The following is a 19,614-nucleotide window of genomic DNA, read 5'->3' as shown; positions in this document are numbered from 1 at the left end:
TGAGATATTATTGTCCTTAGGAAGTGTTTTCTATTTAGAGCTGGTCTATCTTTTGAATGACAGAAGCAATCAAAAGGCCTACTTTCAAAGTCAATGTGAAAAATTCATTATCAGCAATTCAATAAGAGCAAAGAAGAAATTAACACTTTGGACAATCTGACAAATTAAATCACAATCAATGTGGAATAAAAAATGAATCCAACATTCATATGTGGATTAATTACTCTGATCTTACAGAAAAATGTAATGGATAGACATTAATTAATATTTATGATCTTAAAATATTTGTATACAGTTAAATACAATATTTAATCATTACAACAAAGTTTTAATTATCTAACTGTAACAAGGGCCTACTGATGAAGATAAAGAGAATGAGATAGACTTTTTGGAGTAGACATTGGGAAACCTTTGCAAGGAAACTAGACTACGGTCCTTACCTCCTGGATAGAAGAGAACTGCTTTCAGACTTCTTGTAGATAATTGGATAAAAAGAGTGGATTTTATTGGCAAAAAATGGATACATGTAAAACATGAAAACAAAAAAGTAAAAATTCAGATAGATATATTTGGGAATCATAGAGCAGAAAATAGAGAAGAGAAAAGCAGAAAGAAGAGGTTTTGTGCAAAAGATGTCAATTGGAAATTAGCAGTGGACATTGGACAGTGGTAAAAAGCCCCAAAATGAAGACTTAGGGATACAAATAACCCTGATGGAATGAGGAAGATCTCTGAATTTTAAAACTAAAAAACGGTCAAGATCTGGTGAGAATTATACAAAGCGGTCATGATTTGCAGCTAAGAGATAAATGAAAACAGGAGATGGCAATGACAAGATAAAGAGAACTGGGTGATTTAGTCTTCAGAGGAGAAGAAAGCAGCATGAGAGGATAAATGGCTGTTCACAAGAACACAAGACAGAAGCTGGTGAAGTATAGTTCCAATTAAGAAAGGGCAGTGAAAGGCAGTGAGCAAGAACCTGAATTGAAGAGATGGCTGAAGGCTAAGGCATCTTGAGAGCTAGTAATGTATGGGAGAAATAGAGAGCCCTAGGGGGGTATTTTACAAGAAAGAAGAGCAAGTGCTATTTTGCTTACCTTGTTGGTTAGTAGCTGGCACACTTGAGGAACATAATCAATTAGACATCCTCCTCCTGGAAAAGCTGGGATGTGAAGAGCTGAGGAACCTCCGAGAGCACTGAAAAGATAACAGTACATCAGACGCTTCATTTCTCTTGCAACTCAAGCTATTTAAAAAATGATATCCTAAGGTCAACTCCTTTGAGCTTCCCTCAAAGCACCAAATGCCTCAGATAGGAGTCCCACTATATTGTGGAGTTTCTCATCTTTTTTAAAAAACCCAAATAGGAATATTTAGCATTATACATCACAATTATTATGTATAGCAATAATTATACATTATAACTATAAAATTGCGTCTTTGTCACACAATAATACAAAGTCTCAATTTTAATGGGCATCTGTAAATATCTTAACAGTATTTAAACTCTGCACATTTTATTGAACATGCGGCTTTCTTTAGTACCCCTGACAGTGACAGACTCACAGAAGGTATTCAAAGAACACTTATTGCATTGAATTGAGCTGAATCGAGACAACGTAGCATCATGGAAAGAGCAATAGATTAAGAACCAGAAGACTCTCTTGCACTTAATAACTGTATGTCTTTAGGCAAATTGCTAAATTCTTGTCATTAGTTTACTTGTAAAAATAAGCATCTAAAAAAATCAGCATTTTCCAAACTACCCTGGACACAGAACACTAAGGGGTTTGAAGAACATGGTTCTTGGCATATGAAATACATGATTTTAAGGGAGCCTGGAGAAACTTTGTGGCAAAATAGAGAAAGTTCAGTCTTTTATTTTCATACACAAACTAAAATGTGTAATATAACTTTTTAAAAACAAATATTTTGTTTAGTAGTTTAGAGCTGGAGTTCTTAACCCGAAGTTTGTGAGTCTGTTTTTAAAGTATTTTGATAACTGTATTTCAATATAAATGATTTCTGAAAATGGGTCCACATGCATTACCAAACTGCCAATGGGGTCCACAACACAAAAAAGGCTAAGAACTCCTAATTTAGAGAGTGAAATGTCACCAACACTGACATTTTCACAAAAGACCACTGTTTAAAATGAATACAATATGTCTGATAGAAGTCTGGGGCAGACTGGACTAGGTTATCTCTTAAGATTCTTTTTGATTCTATATGCTTAGGATTCATAAAGTTATGTATCCAGAATATCTACATATAAAGTAAATACAGAAATACTTACCTAGAAAGTCAATAATTCACTTAAGCTATATCCCACTACCAACTTTAACCACTACATAATTTTTAATTCAATTAAATTTAAAAATTTCATTTTTATCAAAGTGTCTACTATATTCTAGACTGTACTGTGCTAGGGGAGGTGAACATAAAGACAAAGACAAGGAAATTCCTGACCTCAAGGAGCTTATATTTTACTGGAAATGAAAGAGATAATTTCATTTACACACCTAAATGGAAGAAATGACAAAACTTAACCAATGCAGAATTATATTAGGGAAATTATCAGAAAAATTTGCCACTAAATACATTCTTTGACAGAAAAAGAAATTCAGAATTTCTTCTAATAGGAGTATTTCAATATGTCATCCACGAACTTATGCTTTAAACAATTTGGAATAGTTTTTGACTCTCAAACCAGGCTTCATGATTGGGGGTTAATATAATGTACTGCTAAAATAATGACAGTCCCATCATATTTCTCAACAAACTTTTGACTTTTAAAAATGAATTCTCATATTTCAGCCAATAATGATTTATTCACAGAATATAGAACAGGTTTAGCAAAGGAAGACAAACAAACAAGGAAACATTTTTAATAACTTATTTCTCGTGACAAGCTCCTTTATAACAAGGTGTCTCCAATTCACACATCAAGATAATATAAGATTCTTTGGAAGATGTATTAACAAAAGTAATCTTTTGTTTTTAGTGGCCCTCTGACAATAAGCACTATTAAGAGGCACAAAATATCTCTGTATATGGTGAGGTCCTCCAGAAGGTCTGGTTTGCAGATGGCATAATGCTAATTGCTTCAAGCTGCAAGATGTTGCAGAATCTCCTGAAAGAGATCTTTAATAACTTGAAAGAATATGGCTTGTTCATGCACACAGGAAAGACCAAATGGATGAAGACTGTTTATTGTCCAGATTTCAATATGCATACCTGGGATAGTCAACACACTTGGACAAGAGTTGGGCACAAATGAAAAGGGGTAAGACAGCAGGCTGGCTTACTTTTGGGAAATTGAAATTTTTTTTTAAAGGAACTCAAGTTTCCCATGAAAGCAAAGATCCATATTTCCAATCAAACATTTTATTGGTCTTGCTATATATAAGTGAGAACTGAAATACTACTTCCTCCAATGAACTAAAGATGAGCATCATACAGAGGATGACACAGAGGTACATGGTAGGTGTGAGCAAGCTACAGTATATTACAAACAAGGAACTCTGTAAGAGTAAAAGAAATATCAAGAATTGTATGACAGGAAGAGAAAATGAGCTGGTCTCATGGCAAGAGGGAAGAAGGATAGGGGAATAACAAGAGTGCTCGAATGGTACCCTAGTGATGTCAGGAGAAAGAATGAAGAGTCTCCAGTATTTTAGGTGAGCTACCTATGGTGAATTTTTGGGAGAATTATGCAAGGAAGGGCGAGCATGAATGGACTGCCATATATGTTGTTAAATAAGATATTGTTTGACTAGATCCAAATTCATGAATCATTAAATTTCATATGCAAGTATAATGTCAATACTTTAATGATCTGAAACTGTATTGTGGATGAGTAATTTTTTTACTGATGCCTATTAAGACCCCCTTTGGGACTTAATGGATACAGCCTCTGTGAGCTGCTGTAGCCAAATAAAATCATGACCCTAAAGCAAATCTGTTGATTAAGTCTCTTGTAATTTAGGAAGGATGACCTGACGATACACATAAATGATTTTTGATGGTGTAGTCCATCAGTCTGTTGCTGGGCTCATACTCAAAGCTCTCCCATCATGATAAGAACTGACAAAAGTTTTACTCCACTGGCATAGCCTTTTGGAACCCAGGGACATCTCCACATTACCACGGAGCATTGCAATAGGCTTTGGCATAGGATATTATACAGAGCTACGAATAAAATTTTTTTAAAAAAATAGTCGAAACTTGATATAATGAATACTAGTATACCCTAATCTCTATATAACTAAAAGAATGTCAAGATGCAGCTAAGTAAGGCCAACTTAATAGAGCAATATTTGTTATAACAAAATTCTAGTAATTTGGACATCTCCTTGGAGTTATCTGTGGTGGGATATGAATTACTTCAAATATTTTGGGTTGTCTATAATCACTGAGTGAACTGCATATAAGCCGCAAAAATATCTTCTGATATTGACTAATTCTCTAAATCTAAGAATCTCTATCATTCCTCAGATCATATTATATTGCTTGAAATAATCAGCTTTCTCTCACTAATGGAAAATACTAATGAAAAGAAGCAACAATACAGAAAAGACAAAAGAGTTGATGTTAGATATTGTGGAGTACTTGAAATTCAAGGACTTGGGTTTGAATGCTATGTCTAATATTTACAATTGCGTGATCCAATGCAAGTTACTTTACCTCTCTGGGTCTTAGTTTCATCATCTATAAAATAATATTCCCAGTTCCTTTCAGCTCTAAATCCTATAATAACAGCTACCTTTTATGGCCAGGGGAGAACAACTAAGAGATAGAATAGATCATAAATGATAAAAATATACAATTGTAATTATATGAAATTAATGGCTTCTGCATGAAGAAATCAATGTAACCAGGATAAGAAGGAAAATTTAGTTTGGAAAAAAAACTACTCTGCATCAAGTTCTTATATCCAAGATATATACATATTAACTAGAGTCCTTCCCCAAATAGATAAGAACTTGATCAATTGATATGAACAAAGTTTTCAAAAGAACTGTAAATTACTAACATTCTTAAAAAAGATTGCTCCAAATTGCTAATAAGAGAAATGAAAATCAAAACATTTCTGAAGCTTCACCTCACATTCAGAAACTGGCAAAGATAACACAGGATGGAAATGGTCAATGCTGGAGGGGCTATGGAAAGAAAGGCACACTAATATACTATTGGCAGAACTGTGAAATGGCCCAAACATTCTGGAAAAATCATTTAGAACACTCTTAGACAAATGTCACAAGGAGGCTGGGGGTAGAGGGAGAAGGAAGGAGGAAGGAGAGAGAGGGGGGGAAGGGAGACAGAGGGAGGAGGGAGAGAGAGAGAGAATGAGGGAGAGAGAGAGAGAGGAGAGAAGTACCATATATTGAAGCAGAAATTTTTGTCATAGCAAAAAACTGAAAACAAAATAAATGTCCATAAACTGCAAAATGACTAAATAGAATTTGGCATGTGAATGTAATGGAATATTTTTGTGCCAAGGAATGCCAAATATGAGGAATTCAGAGAAATATAGGAAGCCATATGAAATGATACAGAAAGGAGAACCGATTAGAATCATAAACAATTATTCTAATAATATAAATGAAAAAGAACTACATATTACTTAACTCTACATCCTTATAGTGACCAATTTGGCCTCAGAGAAGAAATGAAGATATGTACCACCCTCTTCTTGTTAAGGGAAGGGAATTATGAGTGCGGAATGTCACATATTTTGTCAAATGTGGCAAATGTATCAGTTGGTTTTACTTATTAACAGTTTTCTTTTATTAAAAGAAAAGTGGGGAGTGAGACAGGGGAGGAATAAGGTACATCTAGAAATGACTGTGATATAAAAACAAAAGGTATCAAAAAATCTTAGAGTTAAAAAATTCTATGTTCATCAACTAGTCCCCTCCATTTCTTTTCACTGAAGTGGAAAAAAGATGTTTCTGGATGCCCTAAGACAGAAGGGGACCATGGTTGCTGGCACTCTCACTGCTTGACTTGACAGATTATCCAACAAGGAATCCAGGACCCAGCTGGGACTGCTTTGTGGCATAACATTTCACAAGATGAACCAAAAAAGCCCACTTGTAACCTCTTTGGATGGTCAAGAAGCTTCATGAGTATACCGAGCTTCTGTGGTGATGAGGAACAGCGAGTGGGGAGGAGGTGTGAGATTGATTACACAATTGCTCCAAAACCAAGATGAGATGACTTATACAGTGGAGGAAAGCAACAGTGATATTCTCTGCCACTTAGCTATATCAGATCACAAGTAGTGCCAAAGTGTCCCTCCCCTCTTCAGTTGTAGTGTCAATATAGATAATCGAATATATACCTTCTTTTTCTGTTCCTCAGTCCCAACAAAAGATAAAGAATTCTCAAGTGACATTCTGTTCATACTTTTCATTATCATCTCCTCTGCAAAAACATACACTCAGATTCACCAGACCATGGACTGTGGTAAGTCAATGAGTTTTCTGTCATGTCTAATTTTGAATGATTTAGTTCATTTGTTTCAAGGACTTTAAAGGAGTCTCAGTGTGTGAGACATTTCAGTTACTATGAACAACCGTTTAACTGAGTGTTTATTTTTGAAAGGCCCTTACTTCATTCATTATTTAATTCAGTAGTTTCCTAGTCTGTTAGCCTACTGAACCTAATATTCAGACTGTCACACAGTGATAAGTGCTGCTGACTCATATAAATATCCGCCTTATTAGTAAATATTTAACAGACTTACTATAGTTTGAATGTGGTTCTGATCTTGCTGAATAAACCAAGTAAAGCAGTATGAAGCAAAATCATTAATATGAGAGGTTTCAAAGGCTATATAGCATGAAAAAAAAGAAGAGATTGTGATTTTAAATGCTATTTAATATTAATGAATTGAAAGAAACATAAAGCAAGGCCAGAGTAATAACAGAAGAACAAAACACACACATTCCACGACCAGCTTAGTATTTGACTCTCCTCTCAGACACAGGATTAAGTGGAGCAAAGGTAGACACCAGAATACCACTTATGCCACAAGGGGTAAACTTGAGATGAAAGAAACAACTTGATTCTTCTGATCTTCAGAGCAGTCAAGGGAAAAATGAGGAAGCTTCATGGGCAAAAAGGTGGGGAGAAGTCTAGGAAATGGAAAGGATGCATTCCATTTGGTCTGATGAGGGAAATTGCTTTATATTATTCAGAGGGTATAAGTGAGATATGAAATATGATAGTGATTCTTGAAGTAATTATTTGATGTGTAGAAGAGAATATAAAGATTTGAGATACTGGGAGAGGTCTCAGAGAAATTTCCCCCAAGGTGTACGAGAACTCCTGATGCTGTAAAACTAAACGAAACAAAACAAAACACCATGGGGAAAAACATCCCAAGATGGCCATTACAGCTCAAAGAGTGAGCAGAGTACAATCCTATAAAATGACTATAACTGACTATAAAATGCATTGATCCCATTAAGACAGATCTTCTATAATGTCTCTTGTGGAGTGTTTGGTGCTCCAGGTGTCTACACTGTCAAGGAGACTCAGGGGAATATTTTCTGTTTTAGCCATGACCTTGCACTTAAATTTTAAGGAATAATATGGCACCTTCCCTGACCTCTAGGCTAAGCATTAGGTAAGGGTGAAAATAAATTCCCTATTCTGAATACGTACTTAGAGAACTAGCCATCACTGGTTATAGAGAATGCATACTTTTACAAATGGAAATATTATTTGAAACATCAAATATTTGGTGTACTTTATGTGATTTGAAACATGTGTACATTATCAAAGTGAATTTATTTACCCACTCCAAAAGGTCTAGAAACCCTAAATGGAAGAGAAAGGAGATTTTGAGATTTTATGCTTGAGTGCCTGGGAGTGGGTTGATGGGACGGAGATATATCTGGTACTGTAATGCCCTGAGTGGACATTAGAGAATAATAAAGGATTACATGAATTTTTCATCTCATTAACTAAGATAAAGAAGATGGGAAGAATAAAATGAACAACTGGGTTATGGCATATGGGTTTAGTGTGATTATTTTCTTTTGTGGGAGTTGGGGAAGGAAAAGCAATTTTTATTTTTAAAGATAATGGCAAGTTCTTTTATTTAGAGCATTTTTTTTAGCCTTTGAAGCCATACCTAATTTTACAATTCAACATTTCAAGAAAATTCATTCATTTGTTCATTCAGCAGTCATCAATTCAGCCTTATACACTAAGCACCATAGGTAAGGTATTCATCATTGGATCAAAGAGATCCAATGATAATATGCAGTCTATCCCCTCAATGAGTTTACAATTTTGCTAAGATATGATCCATATGCGAAATATACAACAGCTATACAAAAATATAATGCTGACGAAAATGTAAGGATGGATAAGGGACAAAAACTTCTATGCAAAATGAAGAAAAGATCATTTCATATAAGGGAGAAGTAGAACAGGGAAAACTACACAGAAGAGGTAGTATTTGAGGCTGACCTAGGATGCACAGCATTTCAAGTGGATATGGGATGAATGAATCTGATATATATATACCTATATACCTATTTACCTACATATATATATTTACCTTCAAGCAGCTCTCTCATGCAATTAAATAAAACCAGGATGTGATTCAATATGAAAAAGTACTTGGAAGGGAACAATTCCTTTAATTTCAATCTTAGCCAACTATCATTTATTTACTTACTATTTGCTAGGCATTGTGGTAAATATGGAGGATACAGAAAAAGGCAAAAACACTATCTATTCCCAGGGAGGATACTAATGGAGGAGATGGCATGTAAATAACTACTTACACCTAAGTTATATACAGAGTAGGTAAAAGGTGACTGATCTCAGAAGAAAAGGCACTGGTAGGGGTGGGAAGTAGAGAAGGGAAGGAAGGAAAAAGGAGAGAATGACCCAGAAAGGCTTCCTGCAAAAGGTTGGATTTGAGCTGAGGCACGAACATTAAAAGCAAGAAAGCATTTTTAGCTTTAAAAGATCTATGACTCTATGTGGTATATATTTACACAGCAGTGTAAACAGCAACCCTTCCATGCCTCACATAGCAGATGGTCTCACGAATTGTTGGGACCAAAATTTTTTATCACCTGGTAACCAACCTTCTGGGGATGGCAGCCAGGCTTATTCTGGATGACAATCATTCTCCAGGACCAAATGTAAAACTTTCACAGTTCGCCAGGAGCTACCAGAGCTTGCTGGTATCTGTTTCATGCCATGATGGGCCATGAGAGGGACTTTGGTGAAGGGTTATTAGAAGTAAAATAAATAATGCCAGATGAAGACTAACTAGCTGAGCACAGATATGATACAGTGCATCCCTACCATGGTCCTGATAGTCTCGTGAGAGAGAAAGAATTTCCCAATCATAGGTCAGGTCTTTATTACTCAGTTTCCTTTTTTCACACTTTTAAAGGTATACGTAAAAACTAAAGGGTTCTGAGAACACATTAAATGTGACTGAAAATGAGATCTTGGAGTAAAGACGTACCCTGTCCCTTGACCCACAGTCATTTCTAGATTCCTATTAAGGATATCAACACTCTATGAGGGGTCTGAACTCAAGGACTAGAAAGCATTTTCAACTCTTCTCTTTCCATCTCTTGTATCTCTCTGTCTCCCAGTCCTCATTTGTTTTAGATTCAATTTTTTTCTCAATTATCATTGCCCACCATTTCATACTTATTTTATTGCAATGGCTTTTTGTCTCAAGTTTCTTACTTTTTTACTTCTTACATATTCTTTATCATGGTAATGCCATTTTGGTCCTCTTCGAGAAGGAAGGACAACAACCAACCAATCCAATTTGTGATTTTGCTCTTTCTTTCATATTACCACCTCTCTGTTCAGGAGCCTACTGGTTCCCACTGACCAAAGGATCAACTCCACAATCAAATTCTACATCTTGGAATTCAAGTCCTCCCTCTCCTTCTGACCTTCATATAATCTATGTATGTGTCACTCTAGTCAGACTGACCTTGTGTTCTCTAATGCAATTCTTACCATGTTCATTATATGCCTCTGTTCAGGTTGTTTCCTTACTTGTCTATATTCCTTGTCATCTATTTAAAGTGTACCAAATTCAGAGTTCCTCTTCTTGACCACCCAGAGTACTTCCTGTATACTGTATGCATCATAGCACTTGACTACATTTTCCATTGTAACATTACTTCATGTTTGTAGGTATGGCTGTGAATTATTTCTTTTCAATAAGGATGTAAGTTTTCTAAAGGCAGATATCAGTCATGTACTCCATTATAGTACAAAGTAAAGAATTAGGCACACAGTTAAGACTGAACAGATCACTCCTGAACTGAACTGAATTTTTCCCCAGAGAAAGAAGACAATATCTGGCTCAGATGTTTCCATCATGACCTTGATCAAAAGCAAGAGTCTGTGCTAGATGACCTTTGAGGTTCCTTCCAATTCCTATTAATTCTTAATATACAATTGTTAAAATTTTTCACTAAGTTCTGGTAAAATATTAGTGTCCTTTTCATTTTGAACAAATAAAATTAACACCTATAAATGTGGCTAAAGTTTGAGGTACAAATGATTTGCTTCATTGCACCCCAAGAAAATTTTCCCAGACAAGGGTGGAATGTGAGTTGGCATGATTTAAGTTTAAACACATTATAAAAAAAGATTGAGGTATAGTAATTGCAAACAGAATATGGCTAATTACGCGAAAACTAACCAAGTTTTTGTTCAGAATTATTTTTTTTAAAGGAATTTGCTAACATCGCAAAGAGGCCTTTAAAAGGCAGTAATCTTAACAGATGTCCCACCATCAGGATTTCGTTAGTGTGTGGAAAAGCATAAAAAAATTTTTTTAAAAAGGTCTTAGCAGATGTTGTAACATTATAATTTGGTATGAACAACCTTATATGTTATGCCCAGTCACCCATGGCACGATCATGCTGAAACAAACAAAAAAAATCTTTCTTTCACAGCAACTAGATAATTGGAAGGTTAGCTGAAATAGTACCATAGGGAGCCACTGTCGACCGTCACTAGTCAAGGCAAAATACATTTATTGTGAGTTAGTATCATTGTACAGTTGACTTAGTGCTCACCTGTCAATAAACCCTAAAAGCCCACCTCTCCTTATTTGCTTACTGGTTGGCTGGTCTCAAGTCTTTCTGTTCTCCAGTGTATCCTCAACCCATCTGTCAAAGGGATCTCCCTAAAGTGCAGGTCTAATCATGTTCATCCCTTCCTGCTCCTAATAAAACTACAGTGGCTCCCTTTCAACTCCAAGCCTTTTATAATCGGCTGTCTCCTGCTGCCACCCCTTTCCAGTCTTCTTAATGTTATGCTCCTTCATGTACTCTGGGATCTTGTGATACTGGCCTTCCTGTTCCTCACACAAGATAGTCCACCCCCTGAATCCAGGCTTTTTTCACTGACTATCCTCATATCTGGAATATTCTCTTTATTTCCACTTCCTGGCTTCCTTCAAGTCCCAGCTAAAATCTCACCTTCTACATAAAGTCTTCTCTGAACCTCCATAATTCTAGTGTCTTCCCTCTGTTAATTATCCTTAATTTTTTCTGTATGTGCCTCATTTGTACATGTTGTTAACATGTTGTCTCCTCCATTAGATTGTGAGTTCCTTGAGAGCAGGGACTGGTTTTTGCTTTTCTTTGTAACCCCAGTGCTTAACATAGTGTCTGTCACATAGTAGTGCTTTAACAGATGCTTGTTGACTTACTTTTTTCTCTCCCTCCTTCCCTCCTTCCCCCCTCCCTCCCTTCCTTCCTTCCTTCCTTCCTTCCTCCCTCCCTTCCTTCCTTCCTTCCTTCCTCCCTTCCTTCCTTCCTTCCTTCCTTCCCTCCTTCCTTCCTTCCCTCCTTCCTTCCTTCCTTCCTTCCTTCCTTCCTTCCTTCCTTCCTTCCTTCCTTCCTTCCTTCCTTCCTTCCTTCCTTTCTCTCCTTATGTCACCCAGGCTGAAAGTGTAGCTGTCACTCATAGCCCTGATCCAAATACTGATGGGCACGGTACCACTGACTTGTTTGTTCTCAAGTAGGACAGGTTTGTCCTTCCTTAGGCCCCTACTCCTAGAAGCTCACCATATCAATTCTGAATTTGCAGCAGCCACCTGATTAGCTTAGCTCACTTGTAGCTTAGAATATTCGAGCTCAGGTAATCCGTGAACCTCAGCCTATCTGGTTAGCAGGTATTACAGGTATGCACCACAATACATGGACCTTTACTTGGTCTTTTCCCATAAAACAACTTAATATTACTTTTACTGAGTATATTACATCACACAGAAAATTCGTCTTATATTTGCAAAGGTTTAAAACTAAAACTTTCTTCTCAGAAAAAATCTCCACAAAGCTTATCCTCAATGAAACACACTTTATGCCTGTGCTTAAAGCAACTACATTTTATAATGACTCTATCATTAGTAAGGAGGAGGGTAATATCTGTTCCTAACTTAGCTAGTGAACAAACATTCAGCAGGAGCCCTGGTGAAGAATGATGTACCAGACATCTGAAGTACATACTTCCAGGCTTTGTGTGTTAGGAAGGGATGGGGGTCAGAAGCAGTGAAGGGAAGGAGAAAAATACACAATCAACAAAATTATATATTGATAATACGAAGAGAGAATAATGGTGGTATATTTTTATAGATACTATTCACCAAGGTAGCACTCATTTTATATGCCATTATTACTACATATTGAATATATAGTCTTCTTAAGCTTTAGCAACATGAAGTTAGTACCATTTGTTCATGTTGCTAAAATGAAGCACTTTGATAAGCTTAAATTTACTTCAGTTACTTTAGTTACTGATTCACTTCCAACAGCACCATAAAAGTACAGAACTGTAATACTAAAATACATAAATCTCCCTAAAGTTGGGAGAAATAATGAAGGGCTAGGTAACCACGTACACAGGCAAATATAACCCACTGGGGGAACTGTAAATTGACTTAAGATGAAACATTGTTTCACTAATTTATTAGAGTTCAGTGAGTGACAGACAAGGGAATAGTAGGTAAGTTTTTCAATGTATTGATTGTGTTGATTTTTTCTCTTTAAAAATGTTGTTTGTTATACAGGGTGGATCTCTGGGAGGAGGAAGACCCTGGCAAAAACTACCATGATGTAAAAAAAAAGCCCAACAGAAGACACCAATAAAAACTTATTTTAAAATATAATATAATCAGATTTAAGGACTTCTGACATGATTTCACAAAAAATTCTGTTAAAATTAGTTATTATTTGAGTGGGTATTTGAGAGGGAAATTCTCTTCTAGATAGGTGCTTCAGACATGGTAAAAAAAGTACTTATCTGGGTGAAAAATTATAAATAATAATGTTCTCCTAGGGATCGGTGCTGGGGATAGTCTTATTTAATCATTGCATAAACTAGCTGAAACACGAATTGGGCAGTGAAGTTTACAACTTTACAAAGATACTAGATTTCTCTGGGTAGTAAAATCCCAACCTGATGAAATCCCAACCAATGATTGCAGAAATATCTTTTGAGGATGTATGAATAAATAATAAAGTGGTGGAGGAGTTTTAATGATAAACAAATATAACACATTCAGAAGAAGACAAGTATACTGACAACAAGTTGAAAGGATGAGCTATCAGTTATGAGAGGATAAGGATGTTAACATTATTGTAAAATACTTCTTGAACATATTATAACAATGCACTACTGAGCTTAAAAAAAAGCCAACAGAAATACTGGTCATTATTCTGGTCTTATTTAGAACCACTGTGTCCCTACAAATAAAATACAATGCAATAAGTTTCTGATCATCATATCTTAAGAAAAACACAATGGAAATGCAAAAGATCCAGAGAAGAGAAATTATAAAATGATTAGGAAAACAGATATATGTATAATGAAAAGACCAAAGAAATTACAACTTTTTTAACTTGGAAAGACTAAAAGGGATATTTTGTAGCCTGCCAAAAAAATCAGGGAACATATTGATAGCATCATTATGGACTTATTTAGCATACTCTGAATACTGAAACTAAGGCAAGATCCTCCCAAATTCAATACAACAAACTTTTACTCAGCACTTACTATGTGGAAGGTATTGTGTTAGGCACTGTGGATATATAAGCAGAAACAAAATAGTTCCTAGCCTACAGAACTTTACATTCTACTAGGGGATACAGCATCTATACAGAGTATAAAAAAAGCAATACAAAATAATTGCAAGAGAGTGCTAATACCTGAGAATATCAGTAAAGACTTCTTGAGGTAGCACCTGAGTTATACTTTGAAGGAAATCATGGATTTTATGGGACCGCGGTGAGGAGTACATGCCAGGGGTGGAGGGGGGACTGATTCCTTGTGCAAAGGTGTAAAGGTAGGAGGTGGAATGTCATGTGTAAGAAACAAGGAACAGGTCAGTGTGGCTGGACCAGAAAGCATGTGGTGGGCTATAATGTGTAATAAAACTAGAGAGATAAATGGGAGTCAGCTTATGAAGGGCTTCAAGTGACAAACAGAGTTTGTATTTTAATCTAGAAGGTTTTTAAAAAGTCATTGAAAAGTCTTGATTAGAAGGGTGGATTGGTTAGATATGTGTTTTAGGAATAACAATTTAACAGACATATGGGCATGGATTGGAGATGGAAGAGTCTGGAGGCAGGAAGAATTATAAGGAGGCCAGTGTAACAGTCCAGGGGAGAGGTTTTCAGGGCCTAAATTAGTACAGAAGTTGTGTGACTGGAGAGAAGGAAACAGATACAAGAGATGGTAATATCACTGAGGTAGAGGCAGTATTACTGAGATCTGCCAAATCATTAGAAATAGAGGCAAAAGCAGGGGAAGAATTAGATGCAAACTTGGGTCCTGGGTAACTATAAAATGATGAAGTGGAGAGGTGGTGAGACTTGAAAGAGATAAACTGAGGAAAAAGAAAAGGAAATATTACTTTATATAATTAAGTGCCCCTTGAAGGTAGCATAGCCTGAAAATATTATTTTAGGAAAAGCTTAGATAAATTCACGGAAGATGAATCAACAAATATAGTATTTATTGAATACTTGATAATGTGTCTATTGTGCTAGATATTATAGGATGTAAAATAAGTAAAAGAAATGGGGGAGGTGGATGGGAGAAGAACAACCTGACAGAAGACATAAGTGTGAATGAAATGGGTGTTAGGGTGGGGGGAGGGGAGAGGAATATACAGAAATCATCCTGACTAAAGCAGAGGATTTGTGTTGGGAAACAGTGAAAGAAGATTAGCATCAAAAATGTGCAAAACTATAATACTAAAATACATTATGAGGAGCTCTGTATGCCAGACTAGGAAATTTAGATGTAATCTGAAATGGAGACTGCAGGTTTCTGAAGGAGGCAGATTATGAAAGCAGTACTTTGGGAAAAATAACAGGACAGACTGTAGTAGTCAGGGACAGGAGAAGGAACATCATTTAAAGGGCAATCGCAACAACATATATAATGACTTAGAACAATGTAAATGGAAAGAACCACAAAATAATCAAAAGTAAATGATGCAAAATTACAAAGAACAAACATAACCTTTCATGAGAAGATATCCCCTACTACTTTGCAGAAGTAGGAGGGTCCATGAGTATAAGACATAATATATTTTTAGGTTTCTTGATACATAGTTTGATTTTGCTGATTTTTTCCCTCTTTTTCTTTTCAGTTTTAAAAAAAATATCAAACATTATATGGGGTGGTTCTCGGGGAGAAAGTGTAGGAAGAATAATGGGAGAGATTCTGGTGATATAAAAAACAAAAAATATCATAAAAATATTTTTTTTAAAAGAGGCAGCTGCAATGATCCAGGCTGAGGTAATGAGAGGATGGATAAATTAAGAGTAGTAGGATTGAAGAAGAGGGAGGTGCTCCAAAAGATACTTTTAAGGAAATTTCAATAGAACTTGATAACTGATTCCACATGATGAAGGAGATGGAACAGTCAGAGTTTACTCAGAAATTTTGAGCCTGATATTTTAGAGAGATACTGATGCCATTAACTAAAAGAAAAGTTGGGAAAGGGATTTTGCTTGAGAGGCAAGGAGGAATCGGATTTTCCATATATTAAATTTGAGTTGAAGGGGGGACACCTAGTTGAAATTCTGTAGATAGCAGGTGATATAGGGCATTTGACAAATAGAAAAGTGTGAAATAGAAAAATGTGAAATAACTTGATTTGAGGTCATGTGAGTTATATTTAAAAATAAAAACTGTACCGAATAAAAACAAAAATCAATTTTACTGATAATTGGTAAAATGACCTTGGAGTTCTGCTGAGATGTTGAGGATAGAGAATTTTAGGAGTCACGACCAAGAAGTGACAACTGAAGTCATGAGACAATGATACTGCTAAGAGAATTCATAGTTTCTTTAATGATCTCTACATAAACCCCTTCAATCTACTCACATAGTCATTACCTTAGTTCAGGCCTATCCATATCACACCTCCTTCAAGTTTCTGTCCTAGGCCCTCTTGTCTCCTCTTTCTATATTCTCTCTCAGCGATCTGAACAGCTTGTATGGGTTTAATTATTACAATAGAAATGATTAAAATCTACATAAGCAGTCCCAATCTCTCTCCTTAGTTTCACCAATCACTGATTAGACATTTCAAAATTAATGTCTTCGAGACATTTTAAACTCAACAGGTTCAAAATGGAGCTCAATCTCTTACTCAAAACAGATCCCTGTCAAACATATCTATTTCTCTTAAAGACATTGCCATTCATTCAATCTTCCAAGCAAGGAGAAAGGAGATGGTATATACCATATGTGAATAACAAGGAGTAGGCAAATTTGACTGAACTGTTGAGTGTAGGAAGGTGAGTAATGTATAACAAGGCTGGTAACTTAGGTAGGGGCCACCTGTGATAGGCTTTAAAATCTGAAGAGAAGAGTTTATACTTTCTCCTAAAGGCTATAAGTATGTAGTTAATGAAATTTATTGAACAGGAGAAGTGAATGATAGGGTTGTACCTGCAATTTAGGAAGATCACTTTGGCAGCTGAGTAGAAGATGTATTAGAATAGAGAAAGCCTCAAGGCAGACGCCAATCAGAAGGTTATTACAATAGTCCAGATATGAGGTGATAGGGCCTGCCCCAGGGTAGTGGCTGTGTGAGTAAAGAGAAGGGTATGTAGAAGACAGATGTGGTGAAGGTAGAAATGACAAGACTTGAAAACAGACTGGATCCATAGAGATGAATGGGGATGAGAAGAAAAGGATGATACTGAGGTTATGAGCTTGGATAATTGAGAGAATGGTGCTGAAGGGAAAAGTAAAGGAAAAGCTGGGAAGGGGGAAGGATTTAGAGAAAAAAATAACGAGTTCTGTTTCGGACATATTGAGTTTGAGATGTTTACAGAACATCTCTTTTTTACTAACCCCATTTTCACTCTCTGCTTGGGACCCACATTCATAGTACAAGTTTAATGTTATGAAATTTTCCAAAAGAGAACTCAATATCTTTGTCTCCAAATCGACTCCTCTTCTGAGTTTTCCTACTTCTCTTATGGGCATCATCATCTTTCTAGTTTTCTAGGTCCACAACCTTGGGGTTATCCTTGACTCTTCAATCTTTTTTGCTCCATACCTTCCTTCCTTTTGTTTCTTCCTTCCTCTATTAAGAGTAGGGATTGTTGGGGGTGGAGCCAAGATGGTGGAGTGAAAGCAGGGACTTCCTTGAGCTCTCCCCCAAATCCCTCCAAATACATGTAAAAATGACTCTAAACAAATTCTGGAGCAGCAGAACCCAAAAAATGACATAGTGAAACAAATTTATAGCCCAAGAATGTTGACAGGAAAGGTCTGTTGCACCAGGCTGAGAGTGCAGTGCAGGTATGGGTATCATTGTCACAAACTGGGTTCTCAGCAATACTTGGAGTAGGTCTCAGGGGACTGAATCACTGGCAGCTGTGGCAGTTTCCAGACTTCTCAACCCACAAATGCCAATCATGACTTTTTTCTTACTATTTGTTGTGTTTACATTTTTCCTGCTTTTGAACCAACCATGCATTCTTGATATGAATCCAATCTTGTTAAACATATATAATCCAGTAGGCTAGTAGGTATAGGAGCCCTGGGAGTGGCAGCACCCCCTACATCACCATTTCTGATTCTAGCCCAGCTTTCTGGAGCAATTTCTATGGAGAAGGAGCAGAACTTGTGATGGTGGAGAGGGAATCCTCCTCACAGTTCCAAGACAGAAAAGAGTGTTTATGGTCACTCACAGATCAAAGAACAGACCAGGAGAGGAGTAAATACCTCTCCTTTGATCATATAACCTTGGAAGAACTAAAAATTTATAGGTACCTAGAAATATCTCTGAAAACAGCTGCATAAAACCCCTGAAGCTTGGGACTGTGCACTCTCTACTCTGGAAGCACAGCTTTCTATCTTACCAAAGAGCTAAAAAGTCAAGTAATTGGTTGGGAAAATGAGCAAATACCAGGGAAAAAACAGATTATAGAATTTTACTTTGGTAACAAGGAAGATCAAAACATACAAACAGAAGAAGACAACAAAGTCAAAGCTTCTATGTCCAAAGTCTCCAAGAAAAATATGAATTGATCTTAGACCATGAAAGAGCTTTAAATGAATTTTGAAAACCAAGTGAGAGAAGTAGAATAAAAACTGGCTATGATGCAAGTCATGCAAGGAAATCATGAAAAACAAGTCAACAGCTTGCTATAAAGGAGACCCAGAAAAAGTACTGAAGAAAATACCTTAAAAAATAGACTAATCCAAATGGCAAAAATGGTCCAAAAGGCTAATGAGGAGAAGAATGCAAAAGCAGAATTGGCCAAATGGGAAAGTGTTGGGGGTGTAAGCTCAGTTCCATGTGGACAGTCTCGGGCGGGTAAAGGTGAGAACTTCTAAACCTTAGAGTTCTCATGAGGCCCCCCAGGGAACAGCAGGGAATTGAGGTGTGAGACCGGGATATCTCGTGCATTTCCTCCTCTTCCCGTGGGAAATGTGATGGGAGAGAGCATCCCCGCCCTCGAGATTGGCCCAGATCTGGGCACACCTATTGTTATCTAACAGGCACGGTATTCAGGTGCAAACTATGCGGCAGGAGAGCTTAAGTAGGGTCAGAAAAGCCTGAAGGCACTCTTAGCGCTGAGGGGCCCTTAGAGGACAGAAGGCCCCTCTTCCTTCTCTCCTCTCTTCTTTCTTCCCTCTCCCCTCTCTCCCCACTCCCACTTCCACTTCTGCTTTCATTCTCTTACTGTAAGATCTTTGCCTCCTTGGGAGATTTCCCTCTCTCCTAAGGAAGAGTTCCCCCTGCACATGTAACCAAGACCCTGAATAAAGCCTAACCCTTGTTCGACTCTGGAAAGTCTCTTCTCTCATACGTTTATCTGGTTTGGCCAGCCGAAGACCTGTGATAGGTAAGGTAAGACTCGGGTAGCCCTCAGGCCTCTAGGCCTGGCAGGAAAGGAGGTCCAAAAGCTCACAGAAGAAAATAATTCCTTAAAAATTAGAATGGAGCAAATGAAAGCTAATGATTCTATGAGAAATCAAGAAATTATAACACAAAACCAAAAGAATGAAAAAATAGAAGACAATGTGAAATATCTCATTGGAAAAACAACTGACCTGGAA

The 19,614-nt window shown here is 36.7% G+C and overlaps 1 protein-coding gene across 3 annotated transcripts in view; it reads right to left on the bottom strand.

The window, feature by feature from the left end:
• Window positions 1–19,614, bottom strand: part of BABAM2 (BRISC and BRCA1 A complex member 2) — a 560,438-nt gene that overhangs the window by 133,332 nt on the left and 407,492 nt on the right. For all 3 annotated transcript variants that reach the window (XM_072634065.1, XM_072634064.1, XM_072634066.1), the window contains exon 8: window positions 1,098–1,197. In XM_072634065.1, coding sequence (XP_072490166.1) covers window positions 1,098–1,197 — 100 coding nt within the window. The remainder of the gene's footprint in view (window positions 1–1,097; window positions 1,198–19,614) is intronic.

Source organism: Notamacropus eugenii, chromosome 1 (assembly GCF_028372415.1).
Source record: "Notamacropus eugenii isolate mMacEug1 chromosome 1, mMacEug1.pri_v2, whole genome shotgun sequence".
Taxonomy (NCBI): domain Eukaryota; kingdom Metazoa; phylum Chordata; class Mammalia; order Diprotodontia; family Macropodidae; genus Notamacropus; species Notamacropus eugenii.
Note: the sequence above shows the minus strand (reverse complement) of the source record. Positions and strands in the feature narration are given on the sequence as shown.